Genomic DNA, 17,961 nt, shown 5'->3' with positions numbered 1-17,961 from the left:
CGGAAACATATCGGCAGCCAGTGTAACTCCTTCAATACAGGAGTAATATGGTCTCTCCTAGATGTCCCAGAGACCAGCCTGGCTGTTGCATTTTGAACCAACTGTAGTTTCCGGACTACATACAAGGGCAGTCCTACATAGAGCGCATTACAGTAATCCAGTCTGGAGGTTACCAGCAGATGTACCACTGTTTTGAGGTCATCTATCTCAAGAAACAGGCACAGCTGGCGTATCAGCCGAAGCTGATAGAAGGCACCTCTGGCCACCGCCTCAGCCCGGGACACCAGGGAGAGACTTGGATCCAGAAGTACCCCCAGACTGCGTACCTGTTCCTTCTGGGGAAGTGTGACCCCATCTAGAACAGGCAGATCAAAATCGTCTCCCAAGTTTCGACCCTGCACAAGAGTACCTCCGTCTTATCTGGATTCAGTCTCAGTTTTTTATCCCTCATCCAGCTCATTACCGCCTCCAGACAGGCATTTAGGGAGGTTATGCCCCCTCCTGATGATGCTGACAAGGAGAAATAGATTTGAGTGTCATCAGCATACTGATAACACACTGCACCAAATCTCCTGATGATCTCTCCCAACGGTTTCATGTAGATGTTAAACAACATTGGAGACAATGCGGAGCCCTGAGGGACACCATACAAAAGTTCAGATTTTGAAGAACAGCAGTCTCCAAGGGACACCATCTGGAACCTGCCCGAGAGGTAGGAGCGGAACCACCGCAGACCAGTGCCTCCCACTCCCAGCCCCCTCAGACGCTCCGGAAGGATACTATGGTCGACAGTATTGAAAGCCGCCGAGAGGTCCAAAAGGAGCAACAGAGTCACACTTCTTCTGTCAATTCCCAGTTGGAGATCATCCATCAGGCTGACCAAGGCAGTTTCCACACCATATCCAGCCCAGAAGTCGGTTTGAAATGGGTCTAGATAATCAGTTTCTTCCAAGACTGTCTGGAGCTTGGAGGCGACCACCCTCTCAATTACCTTGCCCAGCCACGGAAGGTTGGAGACAGGCCTGTAGTTACTCAGCTCTGTGGGATCCAAAGTAGGCTTCTTCAGAAGCGGTCTAATAATTGCCTCACTAAGACTAGGAGGCATCCTACCTTCCCTCAGAGACGCATTTTTAATCTCTACCATGCCTTCTACAACAACCCCCCTGCCAGATAATATAAGCCATGTCAGACAAGGGTCAAGAGAACAGGTGGTAGGCCGCACCGTTCCAATCAGCTTGTCCACATCCTCGGGAGTCACAAACTGGAACTGATCCAAACTAACCACATAAGAGGAGTCGCTGGACATCTCCACATCAGACACTGAAGTAATTGTGGAGACAGAATCTAAGTCGGCCAGAATATGAGAGATTTCCCCCACAAAGAATTCATTAAATACCATATTTTTCGGACGCACCGGACCATAAGACGCACCGGACCATAAGACGCACCGGACCATAAGACGCACCGGACCATAAGACGCACCCAGTCTTATGGTCCGAATGCTGTCCCCCCTGCCTGATTAGGGGCCAAATCGGCCCAAGCTAACTGCCGCCGCGGCCACTGCCTGCCCGCCCGGATTAGGGGCCAAATCGGCCCAAGCTACGGTAACTGCCGCCACGGCTGCCCCCGCCGCCGACCGCCCTCCCAGCTGCCCAGTCCTAACCTTCTAAGCCCAATCAGGGACCTATACCGGTAGCTGGAGAAGGAGAGAGGAGCTCGCAAACAGAGCTCCTCTCTCTCCAAAGCCTCGGCCCAAACTGGCGCTTTGGCCGCAAAGGACGCCTGGGAATTTCCAGGCGTCCTTTGCGGCCAAAGCGCCAGTTCGGGCCGAGGCTTTGGAGAGAGAGGAGCTCTTCTTGCGAGCTCCTCTCTCCTTCTCCAGTTACCGGTATGGGTCTCTGATCGGGCTTAGAAGGTTAGGACTGGGCAGCTGGGAGGGAGGGCGGGCGGGCGGTTGGCGGCGGGGGCGGCCACGGTGGCAGTTACCGTAGCTTGGGCCGATTCGGCCCCTAATCCGGGCGGGCGGTGACGGGGGCGGCCGCGGCGGCAGTTAGCTTGGGCCGATTTGGCCCCTAATCGGGGGGGGCGGCGGCAGGGGACAGCATTCGGACCATAAGACGCACCCTCATTTCCCCCCCACTTTTTTGGGGGGGGAGTGCGTCTTATGGTCCGAAAAATACGGTACATCACAGTGAGTAAGCAATGGTTCCAGGTTCCGATTCAAGAGAGGAGGGGCACATACTAATCCTCTCACAACCCTGAACAACAACGCCAGACGTGAACTTGCGGATGCAATACGGGCAGAAAAGTAGCTTCTTTGCTGCACTTATTGCCAGAGCATAGATCTTCAAATGAACTCTATGTTGCAATCTGTCGGATTCAAGACGAGGCTTTCTCCACCTGCACTCCAGTCGTCTACCTTGCCGCTTCAGCCCCCTTAGTTCTTCTGTATACCAAAGGGCCAATTTTGAAGCTGGCCAGAGAGGACGCTTAGGAGTGATCATGTCTACTGCCCCAGTGAGTTTGCTGTTCCAGTTCTCCACCAGGGCATCAACAGGATTGCTGGCTGAGCCAACACTAAATCCCTCCATGGCTTCTTGAAATCCTATTGGATCCAATAACCTTCTCGGGTGGACCATCCTAATAGGTCCCTCACCCCTGCGAAGGTGGGGTGTGACTGTGAGTCTAACCTTAACCAGATGGTGGCTCATCCATGACAATGGGGAAATCACAGGAGTCCCCACCCACAGAACACCACCCTGATCAGAGTGAAAGACCAAATCAAGCGTGTGACCTGCAATGTGTGTCAGTCCCAAGACCCCTTGAGATAGGCCCATAGTCGTCATGGCTGCTATGAACTCCTGAGCCACCCCGGACAAATTGGTCCCAAAATGAACATTGAAGTCCCCCAGCACCACAAGCCTAGGGGACTCCAACACCAAACCCGAGACCAAGTCCGTCAGCTCAGTTAGGGACTCTGTTGAGCAGCATGGTGATCGGTCCACCAACAGAAGTTCAATATTAAACTTGGATTGTTTTTTGACAATTCTAATGTTTAATGGATTACATGGATTTGGATTTTATGTGTCCTGGAGTCGCAGGGCTGTAGCCTCAGGGCACACCTTTAAGGTGATGGAGACTAAGAAAACATTCAAGCATTATGTGAACTGTCGGGCTAAGTTACCATCAACAGACTACGATGATTCATGCCTCCTGTGCTTAAGACAGCAGCACAATCTGACAGCATGCAAAATATGCCGTTCTTTCTCCAAGCAAACTTTGAGAATCGGGCACTGCATCTGCGTCCAGCGTTGTATGACAAGGCACTTCATCCACCGACTCTGAGGCCAAATTACACTTCAACATTGGGGAGTGGATTGATGCTGGGCTCAGCATCGAACATGCAGGGTTCTGCTGATTTGCAGTCTAAAACCGCTGCAAAACACACAGAGCCGTTATTCAAAAGACCAAAAGAGGTCTCGATACTGTCTCATCAACATAAAGACAAAAAAGGAAACACTCCTCGAATGAAAAGGATTCTCTGCCACGGAAGAAGCATCGGAGCAAGTTGAAATCGAAGGACAAGCATGCCTTCTCCAACTACACTACAGAGCTATAGCCCGCCTTCAACATCAGCAGCTGTTCTGGCAACATCAACAGGACAGCCGTCGACATCGGAAATTCTGCCTCCAGCATCGACCATGATATTGGCTACGGCGTTCATGGAGCAGGGCACCCTTTTCACAGGCTCAATGTTGACATCGATGTTGACATCAGCTGTGCCTTCATGTCGTAAATCTGTTGGCTCAGCTCACCTGACAGGATTTACAACCCCTTCAGCTCTACTTCTGTGAGTTAAAAAGAAAGTCTGGAAATAAGAGTAGCAGCGAAGCTGCACGAATGAAATCGAAAAATACTCACAAAGAAAAATAGTAGCAAACAAAATAAAGACCCCTTGAACTAAACTAGGTACGCCCCCCTCTACGATAAATGAGTAATAACTAAGAAAACAGAGCAGGGAATGAACAGAACAAGGATGGCTGGAACACGAAAGGTTTGAAGAATGCTAAGTATGAACACGGTCTACGGTAAGCGAAAGTTGGTAACAGCAATCGGTGCCAATAACCGTCTGCTTAATATAGGGCTCAAGATAACCAGCAGCCAATCAGGCTTTCCTGACTCAGCACTTCTATTTCTTCTCCTGTGATATCTTGCACCTGCATGTCTCCCACTGAGCCTTTCTCTCAAGACTCCTTAACACTGGTGAAATTCCAGCTTCCTCCTGATCAGCCTCTACAGCACTCATGTCTGCCAGCTGTTGAAATTCCTCTGTATGCTGCCGTTCCAGCCCAGGTCCAGAGTCTGTTTCCCCAGCCAAATCCCGCTGCTTTTCCTCTGAGCCTGTACTCCCAACCGAGTCCTCCCGTTCCCCCTCTGACTCTTCTGACTCAGAAGTCTGAGCCATGACACTTCAGTACCAACCACGATGCCAGCAGGTTTACTGCACTCAGCATTTGCCACAGTGCAACCCAGAAGAGTGCTTCGACTGTCTCCAGCACAAACACAGGTGCAATCCCCTTCAACACCGACACAACAACAGCATCATGTGTGGAGAGGAGACTCCATAGACTTTACTTTGGACCATGATCATGATGCTGCATCTCTGGATCCAAATACAGCAAATATGTTACTGGCTTCAACAAACAGTACCCCTTCAGGGTCAACTTTTCAGGGCTTTTTGAGCAGTGGTCTCGATATCATACAAGATGTTGAAGAGGTACAAAGGCCTACCATGCCTTAAGAGAGATAGCAGAGGCTTTGGAATGGGCATGAAGCTACCAGAGACGGATCTAAACTATCCTGTTTATAATATGATGGCACTGGCTAAGACCTCTCATCTGGTCGCCCTTCCTATGCCGTCGATGATCGTTAAGGCATCTCAGTCAGCTTGGGAGGTGCTACAGACCTCAACACTGATATCCAAGCATTTGGAGGGATTATATAGGATCCAAGAGGAAGAAAATGCAATACTTACTTTGTCATCCTGTCCCGAATTCGATGTTGATTGACTGTGCTTCTTCATCAAAGGCTGGACACTGCCATACAACGCCTTTGATAAAGAAGGGAGGAAGCTGGATGTTTTGGAAAGAAAGATTTATACAACTTCAAGTTTGGCTGTCCGAATTACCAATTATGCAGCCTGCATGGCTCGATATAATCATTTTCTATGGGACACTTTACTTCAGGATTTTACTTTGCAAATGCCAGAGAAGTTTCAAGATAGATTTCCAGAAATTTATGAGAAAACAACTGTTGTCACTAGGCAACAGATTCATGCGTTCAAGCACCTAGCAGAAACAAAGTTGCGAGCCATGGTGACTGCAGTGACTTTACGTCGCTGTGCATGGCTGAGGACTACATCCGTAGAACAGGATATGCGTGAAAGTGTAGAGAACCTGGTGTTTGATGGGAAAGGCTTCTTTAGTGAGAGCACAGATTCCACAATGGAATTGTTAAAGAAGTCGACGTTGACTGCCAAAACATTTATGGCGTCCACATCAACTACAGCGACATCTTCCCGCTACCATCCTTATGGCTAGCGTGGTGTAGTGGTTAGAGTGCTGGACTAGGACTGGGCAAACCCGAGTTCAAATCCCCATTCAGCCATGATACTTGCTGGGTGATTCTGGGCCAGTCACTTCTCTCTCAGCCTAATCGACTTCACAGGGTTGTTGTGAGGAGAAACTTAAGTATGTAGTACACCGCTCTGGGCTCCTTGGAGGAGGAGCAGGATATAAAATGTAAAATAATAATAATAATGGTTGCCAGCAACCCACGTACAGACAGCAGGATAGATGGGATTTCCACCTTTAGTACTGACCATACAAAAAAAATAAAAGATTTGGACAACGAAACAAAGGCCAAAACAACAGGCTTCCCAAGGACAATAATAAACAGCCTCTTTGATCTGCTTGACTGTCCACCACATGAACAGATAACTGCCAAAGCACAGAATGCCTGCTTTGTGTTTGCCAACAATTCCATCAAGTTGGTAAGCCATGCCCAAGCATGGCACCACATAACACTGGATCAATGGCTACTTCGAATTATTGGGACTGGTTACACTATAGAGTTCAAAGCTTTGCCTCCATTCTCAGGACTAAAGTACACCAGAGCAACTCCTACGTTGTTGGAAGACATGCAGGTGCTTCTGGAGAAGCAGGCAATCACCCCGGTAACAGAGAGACTGACCAGATTTTACTCCCTTTACTTTCAAATACCAAAGAGGGGTAGGGGAATTCGAGCAATCATTCGAGCAAGAATTCGAGGGGTAAGTAAACCCTCCCGCCGCTCTTAAAGGTACCCCCCACCCCCGGACCGAACCACCCAGCTCCGGACCGGTCCGGACTGGTCCAGAGGCTTTTTTAATGGCCTCCGGACCAGTCTGGGCCCATCCCTAACCGCAAATACCTAAGATTTACAGTGGGAAATGCAGTGTTCCAATATACTGTCCTTCCCTTTTGGATTATCAACAGCCCAGCGTATGTTCACAAAAGTCATGGCTGCAGTAGTTGCATACTTACGGATGGAAGCCATTGTGGTTTACCTGTGATTTACCTAAAAGAAAGCTTACCCTCACAGTTCCACTATATGTTGCAGCTGTTGCAAGATCTCAGCATCAATGTCAATTGGAAGAAGTCAAATCTGGAACCACAGAAACACATAAGTTATATTGGAGCGATTCTGGATGTGCAATTAAAAAGGGCATTCTTACCAATAGAATGCTGTCAGCAGATCAGGGACCTGATACATTGTTTCACCCAGGACAGGACAGTCTGTGGAAAGCATTCAGTGGTTAATGGGGCTGATGGCATCTTGCAATACCATGGTGCATTACACGCGTCTGCATATAAGGCCTCTGCAGAAGTGGTACCTCAGGAACTTCCGCCCCAATGTCAACAGGCAGAAAATGTTGCTGACACTCCCACAGATGATACTACACTCTCTACGCTGGTAGACAGTGGAGACCAATCTGTTGGAAGGAGTTCCATTCAAGCCTTTAACCCGCCCCCCCACACACACACAGTGAGTAATGACAGATGCTTCCCTGCTGGCATGAGGGCCCTATTGTTCCGAGCATCAGATGCAAGGTCGGTGGACAATACAACAGACTCAGCATCACATAAACTGCTTGGAACTGATGGCTGTGTTTATGGCACTGAAAGCGTTCAAGCCACTGCTCAGGAACAGAGTGGTGCAGTTCCAGTTGGACAACATGGAAGCCATTGTGTATCTAAACTGACAGGGTGGAACAGCGTCCCATTCCCTCTGTGCCTTGAGTATACAGATTTGGGAATGGTGCATCTGCCATGGAGTGTATCCTCTAGCCATACACATAAGAGGTGTGGACAATATATTGGTGGATGACCTCAATCGCTCGAAACAACTCAACCAACACCACAAATGGGAGATCAACAGCATCTGTCTGCTGTGGGTTTTCGACCTGTGGGGACAACCAGTTGTGGACTTGTTTGCGACTGCTGCCAACAAATAGTGTCAGAAATACTGCTCACGTGCAGGGATTGGTAGAAAATCCCTAGGAGATGCACTTCAACATCCATGGGAAAAAGGCCTCCTGTATCTGTTTCCGCCACAGCCATTAATCAATCGTGTGTTAGCACAGATCATGAGGGACAACTCTACCTGCATACTGGTGATGCCGTGGTGGCCATGGCAGCCATGGTTTGCACCACTTTTCAAACTCTCGAGGAAGAATTTCCGCAGATTTCCTCTTTGGCCAGGCCTTCTACTATGGGACGGCAGAAAGGTGCAGCACCCAGATGTAAAGACTCTGTGGATGACAACGTGGAGAATCGGATTCTAAGGAAATCTTTACTAAATAATCGAAGGCTGTCAATGAGAAAGAATTATAGATGTAAATGGAAGAGATTTGTAATCTACGCATGTAAGCATGGTTATCGTCCTAGGAAGGCCATTCTGATGGCCACCCCTGCTAACTTGGCAAAGAGGCACCTTTTAATGTGGTGATTTTCTTTATTTAGCAGGGGGAGAGTAACTGGCCCTATCAACCCCCAGCATAGTACTTCCAGTGACTGTTGCTGGTGTCTGTCATATGTATCTTTTTAGATTATGTGCCCTTTGGGGACAGGGATCCATCTTATTTATTTATTATTTCTCTGTGTAAACCGCCCTGAGCCATTTTTGGAAGGGCGGTATAGGAATCGAATGAATGAATGATGCAGGTATTACTGTATATGACCTAAAGCTTAGTGGTTTGGCAAATGTGTCTTTAAAAGTGCATCTAACTGCAATATCATCAAAGCATAAAGGGTGGGATGGATCAACAGTATTCTCCCATCCAGACTGCAAGAGATTTTTGAAGAGAGTGAACAATTTATATCCTCCAATAAGGAAACCAATGGAACAATGGAATTTGTCCTTGGTTTTGTCATCCTTAACTGAAGCCCCTTTTGAGCCAATGAGGGAGGCATCTCTCAAATTGGTCAGTTTAAAAACAGTATTCCTTATTGCCATTATTACTGCCAGGCAAGTGAGTGAGTTGATAGCATTGCGTATAGACATCCCATATACTCAGTTCTATCCACATAAGGTGGTTATAAGACTGGATCCAAGCCTCTGTCCTAAGATAGTGACAGTTTCATTTAAATCAAGAAATTACTCTACCTACCTTCCTTCAAAAACCAGAAACATCATTAGAAAGGATGCTGCACTCTTTGGATGTTCGTCGTTCTCTGTGAAACTGCTTGGAAAAAACAAGCGTGAATAGGAAAACAAAGGAACTTTTTGTAGCTTACAACAGAAGAGGCAAGGACCAGCCAATATCTAACCAGAGACAGGTTGCTGGAGTTGATTGTGCAAACATACAAGCAGCAGGGTGTGGAAACCGCCCCCACCCTATGTACTATAAGAGCACATGCAATGAGAGCATATGCTGCCTCAGCAGCACATCTGTCAGGGATTAAGTTGGCAGATATTTGTGCGGCTGCGACATGGTCTTCGCAGCAGCCATTTGTAGAACATTATGCCATTGATCTGCGAATGGCAGAGCATGCTGGTTTGGGGAGGAGTGTACTTAAAAGGGTGTTGCCATAGACTTCTGGGTCTACTGTGCCCTCCACCTTGTTTAGAAGCTGGCTAATCAGCCATTCCTTATGAATGCAATGGATCACGATTCAGAAAAGCAGGTTGCTCACCTGTAACTGATGGCCTGGTAGTGATCCACTGTATTCCCTCCCAAACCTCCCCGCTACAGTAATATAATAAAAACTAAAAAACTTACCAGGAAGATCGTCAGGAAATGGCGGTCTGCAAGATGCTGGGGAAATGGCGCTCCCAACTGCCGATTTCAACGGAAGCACAGAGCACGTGCAGGGCAGAGTGGGCATCACGAGGAGCTAGTCAATCTACCTGCGAGGTCCCTGCACAGGTGCAGAACCCATGCCTTATGAATACAATATATCACTACCAGATCATCAGTTACAGGTGAGCAACCTGTTTATTTTATTTGTATGAACCTTAATCTTAATGTGTATTAAAAACATTAAAGAATTTTGTGCCCTGTCCTGGGTAACACTAGCCTAATGTGTTCAAATTGTATCCTTTAGAAACTCTAACACCTTGGAGTTTTCAGAGAAATTTAATCTTGTTTCCTAGGAGGCAACCAGTTATGAAGCTGATATGTCACACCCTGAGGTATTAGAAAACAAAGCTGTTGCTTGTGCTGTGGAAGTCGATTCAGTGCACACAAGCCAACCTCCTGTAATGAAGCCATTAGAATGTGAGAGTTGTGAACTTAAAAATACATCTCTGTCAAGTGACTGTGTGGAAGGTGTGACGGATCTTGCAGTTGGGTAAGGTTCCCCCCCCCCCGCCCCCCCATAAAGAAAAAGAAGTGCCAAACCCACTACTTAACAGGGAAACTATGCATTATGATATATGTATTATCAATGTAGTCTATAATGTGTGAGCACTTCATCCATCATGGCTATTTGTTTATCATGTCTAATAACCTGAGCATCAAAAATGGGTTTTCTCTTGCTACATCTGGACCTGACTGTTTTTGTGGATTGTTATTATTTTGTGGATTATTATGGAAGAGGAAAGATTCAAGTTCTGAAGATGCATTCTAAACATAACACCCTTTCCCTGCAACAAGGGAAACATATAAAGCTGTCTTTTACTGACTCAGAGCATTGACCCAACTGGCTTAATACTCTCTATTCTGACTGGCAGCAGTTCTCCAAGGTTTCAGGCACAAATCTTTTCCCATTGTGCTACCTGAGAGGGGTAGGGGATGCGAGATCGAGAGAAAGGAACTGAAGAATGACTCTGTGCTCCATCACTATGTTATGGTCATTCCCTAAATTATTTATTATCACACAACAAGCCCCTGTTTGGTGTATGAAACCTGTATCATCTCTTTGACAATGCTTTGGTAATTTTCTTCTGTTCTAACCCAATGAAAAGAATGGTTAGAGTTCATGGAATTGTTAGGGGAAAGGGAAATCTCGGTTGGTTGTCTGCACAATAATAACTGGAATTCTGACTGTCTTTAGTCAGTTTTAGTTTTCTATATACAAATGTATATAGAAGCTAGATTAACCTTTTTGTATGGCTGCTTCAATATCTCTTTGTTACCTCTTTGTCTTTTCTTGTTCATGCTTCACATATACTACTTTCTACTGGCTGTAATTTTAGTTTTGAAAAATTAGCATTTATTCACTTGGGCTGTTATACTGGGCAGTAGTATTTTTCAGAAATAAGAATATGTTAAAATCTCAAGAAAACCTTGCATTCCTTCTGGCTATATAGTAATCATTTAAATTTTGTTGATTTTTCTTGGTTTGTTTAAAGGGTCTCTGGTCTTCAGCAAAAACAAAAAGAAATCACTCTGGAAACAGAACATGCTTGTAAGAGTTACCTTCTGAGTCTAGAGGAGAATGTAGGAAAAGCAGCTGAAAGAAAGGAACCACTAGGAGCAGAAACAAAGATGCTTGAAGACAAACATGAAACTGAGAACATGGAAAAGAGTTCTGTAACTAGTGAACACAGCAAATGTTCTGATCCAAATGTATGACTTAATTTTAAAACTTGTTCCTTGTTGGTAAATGATGTTAGTAGTAATGGTTTGCTTGTGAAGGTAAATGCATCCATAGAATGTGCATATGAGATTACTCTCGTATGTAAATTTTGTAATACACTTAATACTCGGATGTGAAGAAGGTCCTCTTAAGTGCTACACTGGCAGTCAATTCCCCCCCCCACACCCCATGCAATTAATTCAATGAACTCAGTGGTGTATCTTGTTCATTGGTTTGTTTGAAACAACTGCTTCTGGTATTGTACAGCAAATTGTTTTTGAAACTCTGATATCAAGGTTTCTGTGTGTAGGAAGTCACGCTAGGCATTGTCAAATCCTTGAACATGCCTAAGGAAGCTCTGTACTGTGTTTGCAAAGATATACACCACTTTTTAAAAAACCACTAGCATGTTGTTGGGAAAAGCTTGCAGTATATTTCAGTAACTGTTCACAGAACTAAAGCGTCAGATTCTTGAAAGTACCGGGAGCAGTAGCTCAGTGGATTGAATGCCATCTTCTTCCCCGTACATGTTACATTAGTTCAGTGTTTCAGAGTGGGAAAATATTCACTAATGTGGTAAAAGAGAATGAGATACTAGTAGCTCTTGTTTATTTTTTATTTTAAAAGGCTTGGCCCACATACACAGCTACTCTAGCTTAAGAGAGTTAATTCAAGCAACTCTGTGTCGCTACAATCCCTTAAGCCTGCTGAAAAGGTGTTGCAGGGGAGTCGAAAGATCTTTGGCAATGATGTGGGCTCTGTCATGGGTAGTCTGCAGGGGGATGGGAAGTGCCTGGAACCAGACAGAAGACGTCTTCCACTAGTGGAGCTCTGCCCTGTTTCTGAGCTCTTCCTCCTCCTCCTGCAGCTACCTATGATGCAGTCTGTGTCATTGCCGAGGATCCCTCAACCTTTACCAGTGCCCTTTAGCAGGGTTTGCAGGGCTGCAGCAAGCCCTAAGAGTTGCTTGCACCAACTACCTATTTCTAGCATCACTGTGAATGTGAGCCAGTGTCTTCTGTTTGGTTTATCTGCACTCTTCCCCACCACCGCCCCTGTGTAATTTAACTGCATGCATTTTGCACTAGGTATTAAACATTCTAATATATTCTAGGAAACAGCAACATGTGGAATCTTGCCATCCTCACATTTGTTAGAGCAATGCCCTGAAGATGTTCAAGATGTTGTTGCAACAGGAAAAAATCCGGCAACCCTTACGGGCTTAGCAAGTGGTGAAACAAATGAAGTTTCACTGCCCTCAGATATTCAAGAAAAGACTTCTCTTGGGTAAGGATTTGTTGGCTGTTAAGAACTGTATTGAACAGAAAGGCAATGTTTTCCTTTACAGGTCCAATATGGCAAGTAGTTGAAAACTACATTTTCACACAAGTATTTGAAAAAATTTATTAGTTTGAAATCAGTTAATGCCCGTTGGAGTAAACAGAGTTTGTTTGTTTTTTAAAATGGGATCCAAATAAATACTAACATCCAAAATTAACCAATGCCAATATTAGTTGATTTCCCCCCTCCCCCAGCTAACAGCCTCCCCGCCATTGCTGTATCAATTGCTCTTCCTGAGGGTCCGCTTACCAATAGGAGCAGCTCTTCATGGGGAGCAAGGGGCAGCATTTGCAGGGAGTTGCCAAAAGGCCATTGTGACTGGGGTGTGATGGGAGCTGTAGTCCACCAACATCTGGGGACTCAAGTTGAGAATCCCTGCTGTATGTAGTTCTTTGGAACCAAGCCATAGTTCAGTGGGAAATCAATTCATTCCTAAGTACTGAAAATGGAAGAAAGATAATACTACATAATCTAGTTTAGGAACGAAAGAAAAGAAATTTAAAATATAATTTTCTGTTAATAGATACCAATATATTTTTAACAAATTAGCTTCTACTTTTCTAAATAGAAACCCCTGCTAACTTGGCAAAGAGGCACCTTTTAACGTGGTGATTCTCTTTATTTAGCAGGGGGAGAGTAACTGGCCCTATTCGCCCCCTGCATAGTACCTCCAGTGTCTATCTTATGTTTCTTTTTAGATTGTGAGCCCTGTGGGGACAGGGATCCATCTTATTTATTTGTTATTTCTCTGTGTAAACCACCCTGAACCATTTTTGGAAGGGCAGTATAGAAAAAGATAAAAATCGAATGAATGAATGAATGAATAAATAAACAAATAAATATTTTTCTTTTCTTTTTGTTTTAAGGATAATTAATAAATGTATAGATTTACTTTGTCATTGCAGCCCACATATATCCAAAATATAGAAATCATTTAATTGTTGCATATGCTGTTTTTGGCTTCTCTAGTAGACAGAGCTCACAAGAAGAAAGCAACCAGAGTGGTATTCAACCAACACTACTGCTTAGAGGAAGATTCCAGAGACCCAAACCTAATATAGGTCGGGCAATTGGAAAGAAAGAAATACAACCCGTGGAAACAAATAAATCAACAGCAGCAATAGTTGGAACTGAGAAGTCAGAACTTCAGAAATCTACCAGAATTTATTCTACAAAAGTAAGTTTAAGAAAATACCTATATATATTTATATTTTTAGTAGGTAAGGAACAAAGCTGTCTTGAATTCAGAACATATGGGTGGGGTGGGAATAATATCTGAACATCCTGTGTCCTTATATAGGCATTTTATGCATATAGTATACAGCAGTTTCTAGTTATAATAGCATTAATCTCCTGCTCCAGGGCAATCTCTTAATCTAGAGAATTCTCCATAGTTGAGTAGCTCCTTCTGCTGATAGCTAGAAATAAGGATAAAATGCACTTTAATACATACTGTTTGATTTTGTTTAACTTGATTGCTTATTGATGGATGCCAGAAGTCTCTCTTTTCTAAGACCTCCATTTGTTTTTGAGAAAAAGCAAGAGATTCTAAGATGGTGGTTATACATCTTTCAGAGCTATGCAAGAAAAACTTTGTAGCTTATTTTGCTTATATAAATGAAATAGATCCAAAGGTGCCCTTCCATCCATCTTTCACCTTGTGTTAGTGAATTGCATGAAAAAGTGCAACTATGCCCAAAGATGATGATCTGTTTGTGCAACCTCTTACTCAAGCAAAGCATGATAACTATTGTAGAATTTACCTATTATAGGCACTGCACGAACTCTTGCACAGGTATTTGTGGAACAGTGTTAGTGGCTATGCTTCTGGAGAGGCACCCATCAAACCTATATGTGTACACATTGGTAACTTCACATTCTCTGCTGATGAGACCCCATTGTGGGTTTTCTCCTCCCATATGCCCCAGAGGCAGGATTTATTCAAATCAGGAGAGCCTTTAAGAACTGGTGGAAGAGGAACTCCCACTCAGTTCTTTTGTCCTGCCTTTGCTCCTTAGAGCCACTTTGCTATAGTTTTAGCTGTCTTCTTTGGCCTACTCACTTTTTAAAAATCCCTTCACTCTGCTATTCCTCTTCCTTTTGCAGATATCTTTCTTCTTTCCTGGGACTCTTTCTGATCCCCTTTCACTTTCTCTCCTTTGTTCTGCTAAAGAAAAAAAAAGACTGTACTGCTTTTTGATCTTTATTTTCTCCATATCCTTTCGCCCTGCCTTTCTTACACCCTCACAAAAAGGCTTCAGGGCAGATGAAGAACATTTTAGTCCTTCAGCACTAGCAGAAACAAAAAGCTTTCCTCCCAAGCTTTCAGCTTCAAAGGTCTCAAGGATATCTTCGACCACTAGAGGGAGCTCATCGAACTCATCAAGCACTCTAATGCTGATCCTGAAGAAGGATCTTCTGGTTCTGTGGATTGCAGCCATGTGGGTCACCAACACAGATGCCGTCAAGCCAAGGAGAAAAGTGCGAACACGGATTGGGGGCTAAAAAGGCAGAAAAGAACCTGCAGCAGTGCCAGGCTGCCCCCCTCAGTTCTGGCTCAGGGCCATCCCTGTGGAATGCATCAGAGGCTCCTATTCATCCCCTGCCACCACAGGGCCCCATTCAACTGCATCCTCTGTGGCTGCCAGTCCCAGCACAGCCTCTGCTTTCATCTCCACTCAGTGGACCTGTGGCCACCGATCAACTGCTTCAGGGCTGTTTTCTCTCCCACTGCAGCTGGTGAGATCTGAGCCTTGATAGATTTTCTGGCCAATCTTCCTGTCACCCCATTTGCCCCCTTCTAGCAGAAGAGCCAGTACTTTTAAACTGGCAAAACTGGTTGCAGGGGGCCCTTCAACAAGCCATCAGGGAGGGTCAGAAAACATAAAAATAGGGAGCATCAACACAGCCACTCTTCCTCTACTTCTCCTCAATTCCCCAAACAACTGAGGGACATGGATAAAAGAAAGCATAAGACTAAAAACCCTTCTCCTCCTCCTCCAGAAACTCTTCAACGAGCCCCACATTCCTGGGAAAAGTCTGGAAGGGAATCTCCTGACCCTGATTGCCATCCTTATCCTCAGGATTCCCTGGGTTCTCCCAGTCACCAAGATGGGGAGGATGTGCAACCATCATCTTCCTTACCATCTCTCACAGGCTACTCCATTCCTGAAGATTTCCTCCAACTCCTGGTCAAGGCTATATCTACCTTTGGGCTTAGGGCACCTTCCCCTGCTGGGTCTGAGCCTGCTCCAAAGGGTTCCTCTGTGCTACACAGCTGTAAGCCTACTCAGACCAAGGTTCCCTTTCCTGCATTAAATGTGTTCAAGCAAGAATGGCAAGCTTCATCTGCCAGCAAATGTACTATTAATCTGGCAAATAAACTTTACAACTTCCCTTCTGATGTTGTGGAACTGCTTAAGGTACCAGTTACAGATGCTGCAATTGCCGCTCTCCTAAGTTGAGCCATATTACCTAAGGATGGGGACACTACTTTAAAAGAACCTAAGGATAAAAGGGCTGAAGCTTCTCTACTCAAGGGCTCATGAAACATCTACTCTGGCTTTTAGGGCAGACTCGGCAGCATCCATCATTTCCAGAGCCTCTGTCCTTTTGGACTGATAAATAATTCTCCATCCAAATCCTTCTCCTGCCATTTGAACTTTTATGTACTGCCCTTCTTTGACGCATCTCCTTCAAGCTTGCCTTCTTGAACACCATCACTTCAGCTAGAAAGATTTCTGAGTTCCAAGTATTATCTGTCAAGGACTCTGTACACCTCATCCCAGACTCTACTTTCATACTTAAGGTTAACTTCACTTTCCATAGACCTAGGATATTTTTCTGCCTTCCTTCTGTCTGCATCCATCTTGCCCTAAAGAAAAACAATGGCACAGACTCGATTTAAGCAGGACCCTGCACATTAAGCAGGACCCTGGGCTCCTTGGAGGAAAAGCGGGATATAAATTCATCATCATCATCATCATCATCTCTCCCATCAACAGTATGGTGAGACATAACTTTAATAAATCTATACCAGATCGGTCGTCGCCTGGGTCAACAAGGACCGCAACAGGTGCTGGAGTCCCTGGACATCTAGTGGCAAGTGGGCTACAGGACTCAGGATCTTCAGCTGAGCAACCAGGGCTGGAGACTGCAAAGTTACTGGAAGAAATGTCGCTTAACTGGAAAAAATATACGAAAAATGCCAAGAAGGAAATAATATCTGCTATTACAAGTCTAGTCCAACTAGAAGAGGTTATTTAAAAAGAATGCACCAAATTTGGAAAGAGAAGCATCCAGATACAGAAATAACAGAACAAAGGCTAGCAGACCAGAGAAGATTCATAATAAGAAATCAAGTATTCACAGGAGTTGAGCTGGAAGAACTGCAAAGAGCAACACAGGCTCAAGATATGGAAGAAGAATTACCACCAACTGAAGAAGTTGCTCAGGTGCAGGTGGAGGAGGTGTTGGAAATTGAGGATGCCACTGTTGCTGAACTGTTTCAAAATCAAAATCAGGCAACCTCCCCTTTGCCTTCACCTCAAAAACCCGAATGCCGTTTAACAGAAAAGCACCAAGAACTAAAGGAAAAAATAACTGAGCACATGAACCAAACAACTACCAGGGTTCGACTTCCAGCTCTAAAAACAGTTGCCAAAAAACAACTTGCTCAGGCATTAAAAGATGTCAATGCTACACTTGCAGAAATAACAACCAATAATTTGCAAGAAACAAACCAACTAATGTACAGTGCAGCAACAATAACAACACAAGAGCTCAGATATAAGATCAGTGGACCTGTAAAAAGAAAGCAGTACATCACCTAAATGGAAGATTAGATTAGAAAATAAAATCGCCAAGTTTAGATCAGGTGCTAGTAAATTGAAAGGTATGAAAGACAAGAAGCTGAAGAATGAAAACACCAAACAGTATCTGATCCAAAAATACCACCTTGATTCAAGGAAAATTAGAGAAGTCCTGGAAATAATAAAGCAGCAAATAACAGCAGTGTCAAAGAAGATTAGCAGATACGAAGCCAGAATTACACAACACAGGCAGAATCTCCAATTCCAGTTGAATCAGAGACGTTTCTACCAAAGCATAGAAGGAGAAACTGCAAGAAACCTAGAAACACCAAATAAAGAAGAAACAGTGCAATTCTGGGGGAAATTATGGGACAATCCAATAGATTATAATAAAAAAGCAGGCTGGGTGAAAGAGGTCGAAAAATGTAACCAACAAATGCAAGATCTAATAATAACACCAGAATTAATAAGTGAAAGAGCAAAGGAAATTAAAAATTGGACGGCACCAGGCGGCGATGAACTGCATGGCTTTTGGCTTAAACACCTAACAAGCCTTCATAAACAACTATCAAAACAGTTCAATCACATTTTGCAAGGAGGGGATATTGAACAATGGCTAACAACTGGGAAAACTCATCTCATAATGAAAGACCCAGCAAAAGGTGCGGTTGCAAGTAATTATAGAC

General features: G+C 44.6%; 1 protein-coding gene across 3 annotated transcripts in view; it reads left to right on the top strand.

The window, feature by feature from the left end:
* The window catches only part of BDP1 (B double prime 1, subunit of RNA polymerase III transcription initiation factor IIIB), a 121,690-nt gene that overhangs the window by 51,482 nt on the left and 52,247 nt on the right, over positions 1 to 17,961 (top strand). For all 3 annotated transcript variants that reach the window (XM_053294878.1, XM_053294879.1, XM_053294877.1), the window contains exons 19-22: positions 9,697 to 9,893; positions 10,897 to 11,113; positions 12,238 to 12,410; positions 13,434 to 13,641. In XM_053294878.1, the coding sequence (XP_053150853.1) occupies positions 9,697 to 9,893; positions 10,897 to 11,113; positions 12,238 to 12,410; positions 13,434 to 13,641 (795 nt within the window). The remainder of the gene's footprint in view (positions 1 to 9,696; positions 9,894 to 10,896; positions 11,114 to 12,237; positions 12,411 to 13,433; positions 13,642 to 17,961) is intronic.

This window comes from Hemicordylus capensis, chromosome 2 (assembly GCF_027244095.1).
Source record: "Hemicordylus capensis ecotype Gifberg chromosome 2, rHemCap1.1.pri, whole genome shotgun sequence".
Classification (NCBI taxonomy): Eukaryota; Metazoa; Chordata; class Lepidosauria; order Squamata; family Cordylidae; genus Hemicordylus; species Hemicordylus capensis.
The sequence above is the reverse complement of the archived record's forward strand: the minus strand, read 5'-3'. Positions and strand labels throughout refer to the sequence as shown.